The sequence below is a fragment of the Leopardus geoffroyi genome, chromosome A2 (assembly GCF_018350155.1).
Source record: "Leopardus geoffroyi isolate Oge1 chromosome A2, O.geoffroyi_Oge1_pat1.0, whole genome shotgun sequence".
Classification (NCBI taxonomy): Eukaryota; Metazoa; Chordata; class Mammalia; order Carnivora; family Felidae; genus Leopardus; species Leopardus geoffroyi.
In genome coordinates this window covers 17,169,887-17,185,643 of record NC_059331.1, presented here as the reverse complement: position 1 = coordinate 17,185,643, position 15,757 = coordinate 17,169,887, and the positions used below count along the sequence as shown (strand labels likewise).

Here is a 15,757-nt window from a genome sequence, read left to right as displayed (position 1 = left end):
GCTCAAACCGTGAGACTGTGACCTGATCTGAAATCAAGAGTCTGACGTTTAACCGACGGAGCCACTAAGGCACCCCAGATTCAGGAAATTTATATAAGTAGAATCACATAATACACTTTTTTTGCCTCGGTTCTTTTACTCATCATAATGGATTTTGAGATGGGCGTTATCTGTGTTCTACGTATTATTTTTCCCTTTTTTTTTTTTTGAGAGAAGATTGCGTGAGTGGGGGAGGGGGAGAGAGAGAATCCCAAGTAGGCTCCATGCTGTCAGCGCAGAGCCCAGTGTGGGACTCAATCTCACAGCCTGCAGAATCATGACCCGAGTTGAAATCAGGAGTCAGATGCTTAACTGACTCAGCCACCCAGGTGCTCCAAATCATAGTTCATTTATCCCTTTACCCTTTAATGGACATTTGGGTTGTTTCCAGCATTGTAAGTAAAGCTGCCATCATTGTTAATGTTCACATCTTTTTGTGGACATGTTTTCATTTCTCCTAGGTAAATAATCTAGGAGTAGAACGTTTGGATCATAGAATTGATAGCGTTCAACTTCTGAAGTAACTGCCATACTGTTTTCTCAAGTGGTTGTATCATATTACATACCACCTGGCAGTGCATGAGAGTTCCAGTTCCTTTGTATTCTTGTCAACAGTGGGTATGATTAATCTTCATAATTTAAAAAAAATTTTTTTTTTAGTGTTTATTCATTTTTGAGACACGGTGAGAGAGTGCGAGCAGGGGAGGGGCAGAGAGAGAGGGAGACACAGGAACTGAAGCAGGCTCTAGGTTCTTAGCTGTCAGCACAGAGCCCGATGCGGGGCTTGTACCCACGAACCGTGAGATTATGACCTGAGCTGCAGTCAGATGCTTAACTGACTGAGCCACCCAGGCGCCCCTTTCTCAATTTTTAAACAAATTTTAACTCCAGTGTAGTTAACATGCAGTGTTATATTAGTTTCAGGTGTACAATATACTGATTCAACAATTCTATACATTACTCAGTGCTCATCATTATAAATGTACTCTTAATCCCCATCACCTGTTTCACCCATCCCCCCCCCCCACCTCTCTAGTAACCATCAGTTCTCTGTAGTTAAGAGTCTGTTTCTTGGTTTGTCTCTCTTTCTCCCTCCCTCCCTTTTTTTCTTCTTTGTTTTGTTTCTTAAATTCTACTTATGAGTGAAATCATATATTTGTTTTTCTCTAACTTATTTTACTTAGCATAATAGTCTCTATCTCTATCCATGTCATTGCAAATGGCAACATTCTTTTTTTTAATTTTTTTTTTTTCAACGTTTATTTATTTTGGGGACAGAGAGAGACAGAGCATGAACGGGGGAGGGGCAGAGAGAGAGGGAGACACAGAATCCGAAACAGGCTCCAGGCTCTGAGCCATCAGCCCAGAGCCCGATGCGGGGCTCGAACTCACGGACCACGAGATCGTGACCTGGCTGAAGTCGGACGCTTAACCGACTGCGCCACCCAGGCGCCCCATCAAATGGCAACATTCTTTATCCGTTCATCTTTTGATGGACACTTGGGCTGCTTTCATAGTTTGGCTTTTGTAGGTAATGCTGCAGTAAACATAGGGGTGCATACATCCTTTCAGTGTTTTTGTCTTCTTTGGGTAAATACCCAATAGTGGAATTACTGGATCATAGGGTAGTTCTCTTTTTTTTTAAGTTTATTTATTTGAGAGAGCATGTGAGTGCAAGCCAGGGAGGGGCAGAGAGAAAGAGTGAGAATCCCAAGTAGGTTCCACGCTGTCAGTGCAGAGCCAGATGCTGGCTCAAATTTACAAACCTTGAGATTATGACTTGAGTGGAAATCAAGAGTTGGGACACTTAACTGACTGAGCTACCCAGGTGCCTCAGGGTAGTTCTACTTTTAACTTTTTATTTTTTTTAATTTTTTTTTTTCAACGTTTATTTATTTTTGGGACAGAGAGAGACAGAGCATGAACGGGGGAGGGGCAGAGAGAGAGGGAGACACAGAATCGGAAACAGGCTCCAGGCTCTGAGCCATCAGCCCAGAGTCCGACGCGGGGCTCGAACTCCCGGACCGCGAGATCGTGACCTGGCTGAAGTCGGACGCTTAACCGACTGCGCCACCCAGGCGCCCCAAAAATTTAAATTTTTAATGAGTTACGTGGCCGCAAGCAGGGGAGGGGCAGAGAGAGAGGGAGACAAAGAATCCGAAGCAGGCTCCGGGCTCTGAGCTGCCAGCACAGAGCCCGATGGGGGCTCGAACTCACAAACCATGAGATCATGACCTGAGCTTAAGTTGGACGCTTAACCGACTGACCCTCCCAGGCACCTCAGTTCTAAAGTATTTTCTAATTTGTTTTGATTTCTCCTTCAATCCTTGCATTATTATTTCAAAAGATAATTGGAATGATTGGTTTTTTCTTATTAAAATTTCTAATTTGATTACATTAAGAACATGTAATATTTTTTGTAACTTACTAAGATTATTGATGTTGAAAAATCTGTCAGTCCAGTTTTTTTGTTTTTGTTTTTGTTTTTTTAGGTACTCTCTTTCCCTATGGTTGCTTTTAAGATGTCTTTGTCTATACTGTTATGCAATTGTGTTATAGTGTTGAGGTGTAGGTTTTATTACATACTTTTAACATACCCCTCAAAATTGATATGCTTCTTGAAGCTAAGGGTTTAAGTCCTTAACAGTTTTAGGGAGACTGGGTGTCTCCCTCTCTCTCTGCCCCTCCCTGTTAGTACTCTGCCTCTCTCAAAAATAAACATTAAAAAAAAAAAAAAGTCCTTCACAGTTTCTAAGAAATTTTAAACTTTACTCTTCTGTGTGTGGTTGTCTATATAACCTGACAGGTGTGCTTTTACTTTCATTGAATGTTTATGTGCCAGAAGTTACATGTATTTATTTTTCAAATCTTTCTCTTTAGTGTTTTTAAAAAAAAAAATTTTTAAAGTTTATTTAGTTTTGAGAGAGACAGAGCACGAGTGGGGGAAGGGCAGAGAGAGAGGGACACAGAATATGAAGAAGGCTCCAGGGGGCGCCTGGGTGGCTCAGTTGGTTAAGTGTCAGGCTTCGGCTCAGGTCATGATCTCTTGGTTTGTGAGTTTGAACCCTGCGTCAGGCTCTGTGCTGATAGCTCAGAGCCTGGAGCCTGCTTCAGATTCTGTGTCTCTCCATCTCTTGGCCCCTCCCCTGCTCATGCTCTGTGTCTCTCTGTCTCTCAATAATAAATAAACGTTTAAAAAAAAAAAAAAAAAAAAAAGAAGGTTCCAGGCTCCGAGCTGTCATCACAGAGCCTGATGTGGGGCTCAACCTCACGAACCGTGAGATCATGACTTGAGCCAAAGTTGGATGCTTAGCCAACTAAGCCACCCAGGCACCACTCTTTAGTGTTTTTAATCATTCTATATATTCCAGTTATACAAATCCTATCATTTTGTTCTATTATCTGAAATATTAGGATTCTTCTTTTTTGTTGTTGATGTAAAGGAAAAAAAAGTTTTTGTGTATTTGAATTTTGGAATGTCAGCACTTCCTTCAGTGGAATTTTACCTGGGAATCCTGTTGGTCTGGGCTGAGAATTTGCTCTTTAAGGCACTTCAGAGGACCTGCTAAATTTAGGCCCAATTCTTATGTTAATTTGGTGTGGACTTCCTAACTGAGTGGTTAGTTAAGTTCCAAACTCAAATTGTCTTGAGATGGCAGCTTGTTATCCTCTTTGAATTTTGGCTGGCAGATATTTTTTTCCAATGTATGCTTTCCCTACTGATGCAACATTTTGATAGCCCTGCTTCTCCGCGTGTGTGGTGGATGATTGTTTTAGTTCTAATGTCCTCCCTTGCTTAGGTCTATTCCTGCACCATCATGTTGATGAATAGACCAGAACGTGGCATTATGTATGTGTGTTCTCCCTACCCATGTATACATCCTCCTCCTCCTCTTTTTTCCAGTTGTTAGCACTACCTTGTCTTTAATAAATAAGCCAAAGAAATAAGGACACTGTGGCACAGATTTTAAGCACTTCTAAGTATCGCAGTTAAATTTATCTTTTCTCCATTTCATCAGTTCAGCAGAATTTTTGGTGGACTATAATTAGTCAGGATGAGACCACTTACATACATCCAGAATAAGATTAGATTAAATTTCCCAGTTAGTTAACCAGAGATGGAACAGCTTATCAAAAGCAGTGTAGTCACATAGCTGGGAATAGAAGCAACCTATTAGAGCTGTCCTTGACCCCCAGTCTCTGATTGGGGTGTGTAGCTGCTGAGATAACTTACACAAAGTAGCATCTCGCTGGCTCTGGAAAGCTCAAGTTTGGGTATCCTCTTGTCCTTTTATTCTTTAAGTTTTTCAGCACTAATCAAGAGGAATTTACAATTAACAATTCATGCTTCTCTTGTGTTTGAATAACATCCAGTGTCAGTGAGGGCAAGGCCTCTTCATTCAGGGTGGCGGTGGTTGGGATGAGGGTTGAGTGAGGAAATACAGTTAGGGTCCAATAGGGGTGCCTGGGAATTCTCCTGTGTCTGCTTCCAGCTTTCCATCCCCTGACTCTGATCTGCTTTTTTACCCTGGTGATTTTGATACTGAGCTTATCATTAGAACCAGAATCCCAAATCCATTTCCATGCTAGCACTAGGAATCCTTGACGTGTGTGTGGTGAGTGTCCCTTTTTGGGTTTTTTTTGCCACACCTTTACAGATGTTTTCCTTTTTGTGCTTGTTACTGGAACTAGTGCCGTTGACAGGTTCCTGAGCTTCCCTCTTGCCCTTTATTCAGATGTTACTTCTGGAAAATTGGAAGTCTCAGTTTCTACTTCTTCAGTCATTACTTGTTCCTGTGGTGGTTGATAGAAGTTACTGTGTCTGTCGTAAGCATGTATCTGATAATAATGTTCTGGTCTGATCGATAAGTAGCACGACTGTGAACTTTTAAATGATCATAGTACACTTGAACTGTTGAGAAAAGTTTTATGGAGTACCTACATTAGCAGGCACTCTGCTGAATACTGATGTTAAATTTTTGAATAAGACACTGCTCCTGTTCTCAAGGACTTCATATTACAGATAAATCTACAGTCATTTCAGTATTCTGCTGTGAGTGGTTTGCATATGTACTGTAGTGATATGCATGTGTGGTTGGAAAGAGCATTTTAGTCTAGTCTCTAGGGGTTCAGGGAAGGCTTAGGAGGAGAACTAATTTCATTCTACTCTTGAAGATACCTCCCAGCATATTATTCTCATTTAAGATGCCAAAACTACAAAATTGTAATAACTTGTGCATTTTCTCAGATAAATAACATGTTGTCAGTGATAAGAATTGCACCTGGATGTATTTAAGAATATGTAATGCAACATTTGGGATGTACTGGGAATTAATTGTGTTGGGCAAGATATTAGGAACTCCAACTCATGTATTTAAAAAGCAAAAGGATAACCAGAATGACTTGGAGGCCTTACTTGTTAGCTTAATTTGGAAGAGCTCCTCTTAATGATTCTTCTTAATAGTTTTATTTATTAAAAAAATTTTTTTAATGTTTATTTTCGAGAGAGAGAGAGCACATGAATGAGGGAAGGACAGAGAGAGAGGGAGGGAGACAGAGAATCTGAAGCAGGCTCCACGCTGTCAGTGCAAAGCCCGATGTGGGGATTGAACCCTTGGACTGTGAGATTATGACTTGAGCTGATGTTGGACGCTCAATTGAATGAGACACCCAGGCACCCTGATAGTTTTTAAAGATGTTATTTAATTTTCACTACATTGAAAATATTTTGTTTTTTAAAACATTTTTCAACTGCCATAGCATTTTTTTTGCCATAGTATTTTATTTTTTTAATTTATTATTATTTTTTTAATGTTTATTTATTTTTGAGAGAGAGAAAGAGACAGAGTGCAAGCAGGGAAGGGGCAGAGAGAGAATGGGAGACACAGAATCTGAAACAGACTCCAGGCTCTGAGCTGTCGACACAGACCTGATTCGGGGCTCAAACTCAAAAACCATGAGATCATGACCTGAGCCGAGGTCAGACGCTTAACCTACTGAGCCACCCATGCTCCCCTTAATTATTTTTAAAAAATGTTTATTCATTTTGAGAGAGAGGGCATGAGCGAGTATGGGGTAGGAGAAGGGAGAGAGGGAGAGAGACATTCCCAAGCAGGCTCTGCAATGGCAGCTCAAAGCCTGATGAAGAGCTCAATCCCACGAACCATGAGATCATAATAACCTGAGCTGACACCAAGAATCAGATGCTCAACTGACTGAGCCAACCAGGCACCCCTAAAATATTTTAATTGCTTTTAAGTGTATAGTTCAGTGACATTATTATTATATTCACATTGTAGTCCAACAGTTACTACCATCCATCTCCAGAACTTTGTCATTTTTCCAAATTGAAACTCTCTGGGGTGCCTGGGTGCCTCAGTTGGTTAAGTGTCTGACTACGGCTCAGGTCATGATCTCACGGTTTGTGGCTTTGAGCCCCACGTTGGGCTTTGCACTGACAGCTTGGAGCCTGCTTTGGATTCTTGGTCTCCCTCTGTCTTTGCCCCTCCTCTGCTTGCACGTGCACTCTCTCTCTCTCTGTCTCAAAACTAAATCAGTAAAATTAAGGAAAAAAAAGAAAGAAACTGTGTACTCATTAAATAGAAACTCCCAGGGGCACCTGGGCAGCTCAGTCGGTTAAGTATCTGACTTCGGCTCAGGTCATGATCTCGCGGTTTGTGAGTTCGAGCCCCGCATCTGGCTCTGTGCTGACAACTCAGAGCCTGAACCTGCTTCGGGTTCTGTGTCTCCGTCTGCCCCTCCCCTGCTCATGCTCTGTCTCTCTCTGTCTCTCAATAATAAATAAACGTTAAAAAAAATTTAAAAAAATTGTAACTCCTCATTCCTCCCTCTCCCCAACCCCTAGCAAACGCCATTCTGTTTTTTGTCTTCTTAATATTTGACATCATGCTGTTCTTTTTATTATATTATTTTGTAAGAATCATTTTCAAGGAAAAAATGCAGGGTGTATTTTTTTTATATTTTAATGTATCTTTTAAAAAAATGTTTACTTATTTTGAGAGAGAGCAAACAGGGGAAGAGCAGAGAGAGGGAGTGAGAGAATCCCAAGCAATCTCCGTGCTGTCAGCTCATAGCCCAGTGCGAGGCTCACACACACAAACTGAAATCATGACCTGAGCCGAAATCAAGAGTTAGATTTTTTAAAAGTAAAAAAATTTTTTTTTAATGTTTTATTTATTCTTGAGAGAGAGACAGAGCACGAGTGGGGGAGGGGCAGAGCGAGAGAGGGACACAGAATCCAAAGCAGGCTCTAGGCTCTGAGCTGTCAGCACAGAGCCCGACGTGGGGCTCAAACTCACAAGCCATGAGATCATGACCTGAGCCGAAGTTGGACACTTAACCGACTAAGCCACCCAGGCACCCCTAGAGTTAGATTCTTAATAGGAGCCACCTAGGTGCCTTTGCATGGTGTATTTCTAATATTTTCATCTTACTAGCCTATTTGATGATCAGTTTATATGAAACTTTTACTTCCATAATATGGAAGTCATTCAGCATTTAAACTATTTGAGCTTTACTTTTATAATCCATAAAGTGCACTTCTCTGAAATTGTACAGATTTCAGCTATGGGTTTACATATAATTTATAGTTATACCATGTTTCAGTGGTCGTTAAAATATTATAGCAAGAGTTCAGTTATAATTTTTGTGTAATTTAAAGTCAGGAATTGGGGAAAAAAGTCTAACATATACTAATATTTTCTTATTCTATAGTAAAATTGTTGGAAATTGTTACTAGAATTTTATAATTTTAAAAATCAGGTTTTAATTAATTAATAAAGTTTATTTTGAGAGTGAAAGAGTGAACAGTGGAGAGGCAGAGAGAGAGGATCCTAAGCAAGCTCCATACTGTCAGCATAGAACTGATGCGGGGCTCAATCTCACGAACCATGAGATCATCACCTGAGCTGAAATTATTCAGGAGTTGGACGCTTAACCAACTGAGCCACCCAGGCACCCCCAAAAATCAGATTTTACATTTACTAACGGAATTTGTAGTATATCACTATTCTGTCCATTACTGTTTCCTGCTGAAACATTTTATCTGTTGTAAATCTTGTTTTTCAGTGACTTTGCTTAAAGAATAAAATGTTAGTTGAATTAAAAAAAATTTTAATCCACTTTTGGAAAAATTTCTTTATAAAACCTTATTTGGTTCCAGGAATTATTTAAGGAGGTTATTAAGTTTGCAGTTGTTGATATCTTTTGCATTTATAAAACTTTGAATTCAGATATACTCAGAGTAATCTTGTCAGAACTTTTATTTTTCTCATGTGTAACTTGTATCATTTTTAGGCAAAATGTTTCATGGATTTCAAAGCTGGAGGCACCTTGTGTCACATTCTTGGGGCTGCTTACAAGTATAAAAATGAACAGGGATGGTAAGTTTTTGTGTTACTTTGTATGTTTTGATGTGTTATTTAAGTTATTTAATGTTAAATCCTCTTCCTTCTTTGTGTGATGTTAGAGAATTCTATAAGCACATTATAATTTGCAAAGTGAAAGTTTTGTCTGGTATTCGAATTTACTTTGTTCCTACATCCAGGAAAAATATCAGACAACTGTTGCACTTGTTAGGTAAGTTATTTCTCATGTATGGTTGTATCTATATAATAGATGAATGTGCACTGTTAGCAAATTTGAAGGTAGGCTCATTGTGAAATGTATGAACATGTATTGTGAACTTAAGTTGTGCCAAAAGATAGTTTTTTTTTTAATGTTTATGTATTTTTGAGAGACAGCGTGAGTAGGGGAGGGGAAGAGAGTGAGGGAGATGCAGTATCTGAAGCATGCTTTACGCTCTGAGCTGTTAGCACAGAACCCGATGTGAGGCTCGGACCCATGAGCTGTGAGGTCGTGACCTGAGCCGAAATCGGATGCCCAGCCAACTGAGCCACCCAGGCACTCCTGAAAGATAGCAATGTTAACTGCTATGGTGAACATTTTGCTGATGAACATTTCTTCAGAATGAGAGATGTGTACTGTGTGTCCTCAGGATAGGGATGAAAGGAAGCTGGCTCCGGAACATGGTTACTAGGGCAGTGATGCAGCAAGGAGGGGAATTGCTGTTGCTTCTCCCTACATTCTTCTTTTTCCCTTTTCTCACACTGTCTCTCTGGTGCTTGCTTTCTTTTCTCTCTTGAACTCTGGGGTTTTTGCCATCTCTTGGTGGGAAGTTGAGCTGCTGAGACTAGTGAGTGTTTCAAGGTGATGGTTCTGAGTTCAGGGAGGGTAGGGAGTCCTTTCTCTGGCAGAGGGTAAGGGGATGCTGAAGTATATAGACTCGAAGTCGTTTCATGGTTTTAGTTGTGTTGTCTGTGTGCAGTTCAATCTTAGCATCTTTCCAGGAGAATACTCCTGTAAAGTTAAGCTAATCCGGTGTTTTACGGCTGGGAAATGTAAATAAGTGTCCACATCAATAAGTAGTACAAGTTTACAAGTAAATTATTTACAATAATTTGTATATCTGCCAAACTTTTTATGTATAGGTGGGTGTTTAATACTGGTTAATTGATGAAATGAGCATGAGGGTGTTGTCATCGGAAGTAGCTTTCTGTTTTGCAGCTCTGCTTCTGGCTGTGGTACTGTAACTCTCACAGGGTGTTCCTGAGCTAGGACTGACAGACTGACAGCCTGTCTGACTGCTGTCATACATGGTCCGTTCCCTACTGTTTGCTCTAGATTCCTAGATGGAACTCTCTTCTTAATTTCTTGATCAGCTTGTGTCCCAAATCCTGACCTGGACTCGAAGAGGACAGTCCCACAGTGAAATGACTTCTCCTAAGTCACATGTTACAGAACTTGCTTTGTGTGTCAGTATAATAGAATACTTTCATGTGGAAGGATTTGAGGTGGTTTAGAAGGATATGTAAAATAAAATGTCCTTAAATTAAAAGAAGGTCCAAAAAAGAAGGAAAGGATAAAATTAAGAGACTTTAAGAGGAGTGAGGAATAAGAATTTTCCCAAAACTTTTACTCAGATTGTACCAAAATCTTCCCCTTTGGGGCGTAATTAGACACTTAACTGCAATGCACACCTTTCCCCACCTCCTGTGACTTACACACTTGCAGTGAATGGATCTCTTACACTCTGACAGTACATATTTTAGTAACCACCCACCCATTTGGAGTCTGAATGGCCTGTCAACTTGACAGTGCCTGAAGTTTCCTCACACACAGCATTAGCCCTGTGAACCTAGTTTGTGTCCTCTCGAACCTCACAGTCTGGCTCCAGAGTTTGCTCATTTCCTTCTTTCAGCCAAACACTCTGCCTCTTGTTTCTGTTTGGTTCTTTCTTGCTTCCTGCTGTCTTTTAGCTTTCAGTGATGTCCAGCTGGAGTATCATTTATGTGGTTGAGTAGAAACACCAGGTAATTATTAGCATCTCTGTGAATAGACCACACAGATTAAGATTCCAGAGTGTTTGAGTTTGATCTTTCTGGGTGTCTGTTTTTGTTTGTTTGTTTGTTTGTTTGTTTATTGAGAGAGCAAATGCAAGCAGGGAGGGTTGGGGCTGGGGGGAGAATCTTAAGTAAGCTCCAAGGTAAGTATGGAGCCTGATGCTGGGCTTGATGTCACAAACCGTGAGATCACTATCTGTGTCGAAATCAAGAGTTAGACGTTTAACTGACTGAGCCACCCAGGTGTCCCAAAAGAGGTTATTGATTGAAAATGTTTTGTTTGTGTTTTGTTAGTTTTTTTTTTTTTTACATGTTTATTTACTTTTTGAGAGAGAGAGAGAGAGAGAGAGAGAGAAACAGAGCTTGAGCAGGGGAGGGGCAGAAATAGAGAGGGAGACACAGAATCTGAAGCAGGCTCCAGGCTCTGCACTATTAGCACAGAGCCTGATGCGGGGCTGGAACCCAGAACTGTGAGATCATGACCTGAGCTGAAGTTGGACGCTTAACCACCTGAGCCACCAGGTTCACCTGTTTTATTAGTTTTTTGTTTTTTTTTTTAATCTATTTTGAGAGAGAGAAAGTGCATACAGGCGAGTTGGGGAGGGGCAGAGAGGGGGTGGGGGAGCATTGCAGAGCCTGACCCGGGGCTCAATCCCACAGACTGAGATCATGACCTGAGCCAAAATCAAGGGTCAGATGCTTAACCAGCTGACCCACTCAGGCGTCCTGTGTTTTATTAGTTTTGCTTGGCAGTAGTGAACTAGGCTTAGCATAAAGTTAAGGCTGTGTCTTAACTTTAGAAGTGGCCTTTTTTCCCCCTATGACATGATTTGCTGCTGACCTTCATTTCTTGCAGACAAGCTCAGACCTACTTTTCTTTCTACCTTAAGACTTGGTTGTTCGGCTTTTATCTCCCCCACACCCTAAAGTCTCCTTTTGATTTTTGTTTTTCAGATATTACCACAAAAAGTTAGTCTCTGCTAGTGGCTTTTAAACTTCAGGAATCCCTTGGAGTACTTTTATTTTTTTCCTTTTTTTAAAAAAATATGTATTTTTGGGAGAGGAAGAGTGTAAGCATGAGAGGAGGAGGGGGGGGGGTGGTGGGGACAGAGGATCTGAAGTGGGCTCTGCTCTGACAGCAGTGAGCCTGACATGGTACCTGTACCCATGAACTATGAGATCATGATATGAGCCAAAGTTGGACACTCAGCTCACTCAGTCACCCAGTGCACCAGAGTACTTTTAATTATTATCTTTTAAGGTTTATTTTCATCAGAGAGAGAGAGAGCATGTGTGTGAGAGAGGGAAAGAGAGACAGAGAAGGTGGGAGAGAGAGATTCCCGAGCATGGGATTCTGATTGTCAGCACAGCCCCCTGCGGGGCTCAATCTCAGGAACCTTGAGATCATGACCTGTGCCGAAATCGAGAGTTGGATGCTTAACTCAGGTGCCCCCACTTGAAATATCTTTAAAAAATACAGATGACTGGGCTTCATGACATACATTATTAACTACTAAGTGTGGTGTGAAAACTGAGAATCTGCGTTTTCAAAAAGCACTCTCTGTGGTCCTCAGGCCTTATTTTGATAAATGTTGGTCAGTGAGATTGTCATTTTTTTTTTTTTTAATTTTTTTTTTTCAACGTTTGTTTATTTTTTTTGGGACAGAGAGAGACAGAGCATGAACGGGGGGAGGGGCAGAGAGAGAGGGAGACACAGAATCGGAAACAGGCTCCAGGCTCTGAGCCATCAGCCCAGAGCCCGACGCGGGGCTCGAACTCCCGGACCGCGAGATCGTGACCTGGCTGAAGTCGGATGCTTAACCGACTGCGCCACCCAGGCGCCCCAGTGAGATTGTCATTTTAGCACAAACATGGTTTAGATCTTTTGTGAAGAATTATCCATTTTTTAAAAATTTAAATCCAAGTTAGTTAACATATAGTGTAATAATGATTTCAGGAATAGAATTTAGTGATTCATCACTTACATGTAACACCCAGTGCTCATCCTTAATGCTTGTCCTTAATGCCCATCACCCATTTCGCCCATCCCCTCACCCAGGCATCCTGTCTTGCCTTTTAGAAGTTTGCTTCAGAAGCCCTTCACACCCCTCTCGCAGGAGTTAAACTCATTCTCCAGGATCCATTGTTGATTATTTTTATTCAGACTGGATTTTCTATATGTAGCTGAGAATGAGAAGAGAGCATCCCTGACTGTAGTCACAAGAGTCAGCAAAATGAGAGCAATACAGCTAATGAAGGCCCTTTAGACACAGTATGTAATGCTTCAGGTTGAAAGGCTGCTAGGAGACATTGCCCAGCAGATTGCCAGAGGAAAACAAAGCAGAAGACTCATTAATTATTAAATTCTCAGTGGACAGCTCATATTTACAGTCTAAGTGACCAAAGGTTTTATTTATTATTTATTTTTTTACATGACCAAAGGTTTTAAAAGCTAGAGAGAAACATGTTCATTTTTTGCCTTTTCTATAGGGCTGCATTAAGATTCAAAAAGTCTTTGTAGGGGGGTGCCTGGATGGCTGTCAGTAGACCACGCGACTTTTGGTGTCATGGTCATGGGTTCAAACCTCACGTTGAGCGTGGAGCCTGTTTAATAAAAAAAACAAGCCCCAAAAGACTTTATAATTTTAGTTTTTTAATTTGTATTTCTCTTGTGGGTAAGTTTGAACATCTAGATTTCTATATTGTAAAAAGTAAAGCTTATTTAAATATTCTTGTTAATTTCAAAGTAAGATTAAATCTTTCAACTAAAGGTTATACCATATTTACCTGACTTCATTTCAGGTTTTTTTTTTTTTAGTTAAAAATTTTTTTAAAAGTATTTATTTGAGAGAGGGAGAGAGCGAGCGAGCGAGCATGAGCTAGGGAGAGGGGCACAGAGACAGAGAGAAGACCCTAAATAAGCTCCACACTTAGCATGGAGCCTGATGCGGGGCTTGATCTTCCAACCATGAGATCATGATCTGAGACGAAATCAAGAGTCGGATGCCTAACTGACTAAGCCACCCAGGTGTCCCAAATACCTCTTTTGCTTACATAGCATGCTGCTGAATCAGGAAAGCTTTCATCTGTCATGTTATTAAGTCATTGTCTGGCAAACCATTTTAGTTATTTATTGTAGAAAATATTATTTATTGTGGAAAATATAAACTATATGTAAAAGGAGAGAGAATAATACAGTGAATTGTCATTTACTTTCATCTCCTTTATATAATTTCATCTAGATATACTAGTAATCTCTGTGCCCAACGTGGGGATTGAACTCATGACCCCAAGATCAAGAGTCACATGCTTTACTAAGCCAGCCAGGTGCCCTTACTAAAAAGCATAGGGGGGGCGCCTGGGGGGCTCAGTCGGTTAAGCGTCCGACTTCGGCTCAGGTCACGATCTCGCGGTCTGTGAGTTCGAGCCCCGCGTCGGGCTCTGTGCTGACAGCTCAGAGCCTGGAGCCTGTTTCAGATTCTGTGTCTCCCTCTCTCTGCCCCTCCCCCGTTCATGCTCTGTCTCTCTCTGTCTCAAAAATAAATAAATGTTAAAAAAAAAAAAATTAAAAAAAAAAGCATAGGATTGGTTTATTTTTTTATTTTTTTTAATGTTTATTTATTTTTGAGAGAGGGACAGAGTGCAAGTGGGGGGAGTGGCAGAGAGAGAGGGAGACACAGGATCGGAAACAGGCTCCAGACTCCCAAGCTGTCAGCACAGAGTCCAATGTGGGGCTCAAACTCATGAACTAGGAGATAATGACCTGAGCTGAAGTTGGACGCTTAACCGACTGAGCCACCCAGGCACCCAAACGTAGGACTTTTTTGAAGAGCATAATAATGTACTGTTATCAACTAAGAAAATTATCAATAATTTTTCAGTGTTATAGGGGCACCTGGGTGGCTAAGTCAGTTAAACATCCGACTCTTGGTTTTGGCTCAGGTCATGATCTCGTGGTTTGTGAGTTCAAGCCCTGCATTCGGCTTCACGCTGACAGTATGGAGTCTGCTTGAAATTCTCTCTCCCCCTCTCTCTCTGCCCCTCCCCTGCTTGCTCTTTCTGTCTCTCTATCAAAATAAATAAGCTTAAAAAAAAAATTTCAGTGTTATTAAATACCCCCTTAGTGTTCAAGTTTCCCTGATTATCTCATGGATGGTATTCAAACGAGTCATATATGGCATTTGGTTGATATGACTAAGTCTCTAAGAAAATTAATAGTTTTCCATTTGCCTTATCCTTCCAAGTTTTTTTTTTTTCTTTTACAGAAACAAATTTTCTTATAGAATGTTCTGTGTTCTAGATTTTGCTGATATGTCCCTAGTTTATTATTTACCATAGTCTTTCTAAATTTCTAGAAATGTGGTAGTTAGAAGCTTAGTCTGATTTTGTTTTGTTTTGTTTTGTTTTTGGCAACAGTACTTCATAGACACTGTGGTGTTCCTTTCTCTGGAGACATATAATATCTTGTTTCTGCTTTAAATAGACAGAAGCTGATGTTCAGTGCCTAGAATCATGCTATCATTACAATGTTATTAAGTGGTAGTGTTCATATTTTGAAAAAAAAAAATAGAAAAGAGATACTGTAGGGGTGCCTGAATGGCTCAGTCGGTTAAGTGTCTGACTTCGGCTCAGGTCATGATCTCGTGGTTCACAAGTTCGAGCCCTGTGTGGGACTCTGTGTTGACAGCTCAGAGCCTGGAGCCTGGTTCAGATTCTTTGTCTCCCCTTTTCTCTGCCCCCTCCCCCACTCATTCTCTCTCTCTCCCTCCCTCTCTCTCTCTTTCTCTCTGTCTCTAAGATAAAACACTTAAAAATTTTTTTTAAAGGTAGATATTATAACGTATAGATACAGCTCCTTATTTTAGTAATTTTTTGTAAGACTGTTATTCTCTCATTCCTTCTTCACTTATTAGCTGGAATACTGAGAAATTTAACTCACCAATAATTAGAAAGCTAGAATAAATTCTTGATTCTTTCTCTATTACCAGATGCATTTAGCTTTTCATCTTCATTTGCAGGTAAATCCAGGCAACCCTATTTTAATTTGTTTAACGGCTACTTTCAAACTATTTCTCAGATTTCTAGGAGAGATAATTTCCTTTAGCCTCATTTATTTTTTAAATTTTTCTGTTTTTTAGCATGTATTTTTTGAGAGGCAGAGATCAAGCATGAGTGGGGGAGGGGGCGACAGAGAGAGAGAGGGTGTCAGAGATTCCAAAGCAGGCTCCAGTCTCCGAGCTGTCTGCACAGAGCCCAACGCGGGGCTTGAACTCACGAACCATGAGATCATGACCTGA

The 15,757-nt window shown here is 40.6% G+C and overlaps 1 protein-coding gene across 5 annotated transcripts in view; it reads left to right on the top strand.

Moving 5' to 3' along the window:
* The window catches only part of SMARCC1 (SWI/SNF related, matrix associated, actin dependent regulator of chromatin subfamily c member 1), a 175,813-nt gene that overhangs the window by 19,172 nt on the left and 140,884 nt on the right, over positions 1–15,757 (top strand). For all 5 annotated transcript variants that reach the window (XM_045492723.1, XM_045492728.1, XM_045492724.1 and 2 more), the window contains exon 3: positions 8,356–8,441. In XM_045492723.1, the coding sequence (XP_045348679.1) occupies positions 8,356–8,441 (86 nt within the window). The remainder of the gene's footprint in view (positions 1–8,355; positions 8,442–15,757) is intronic.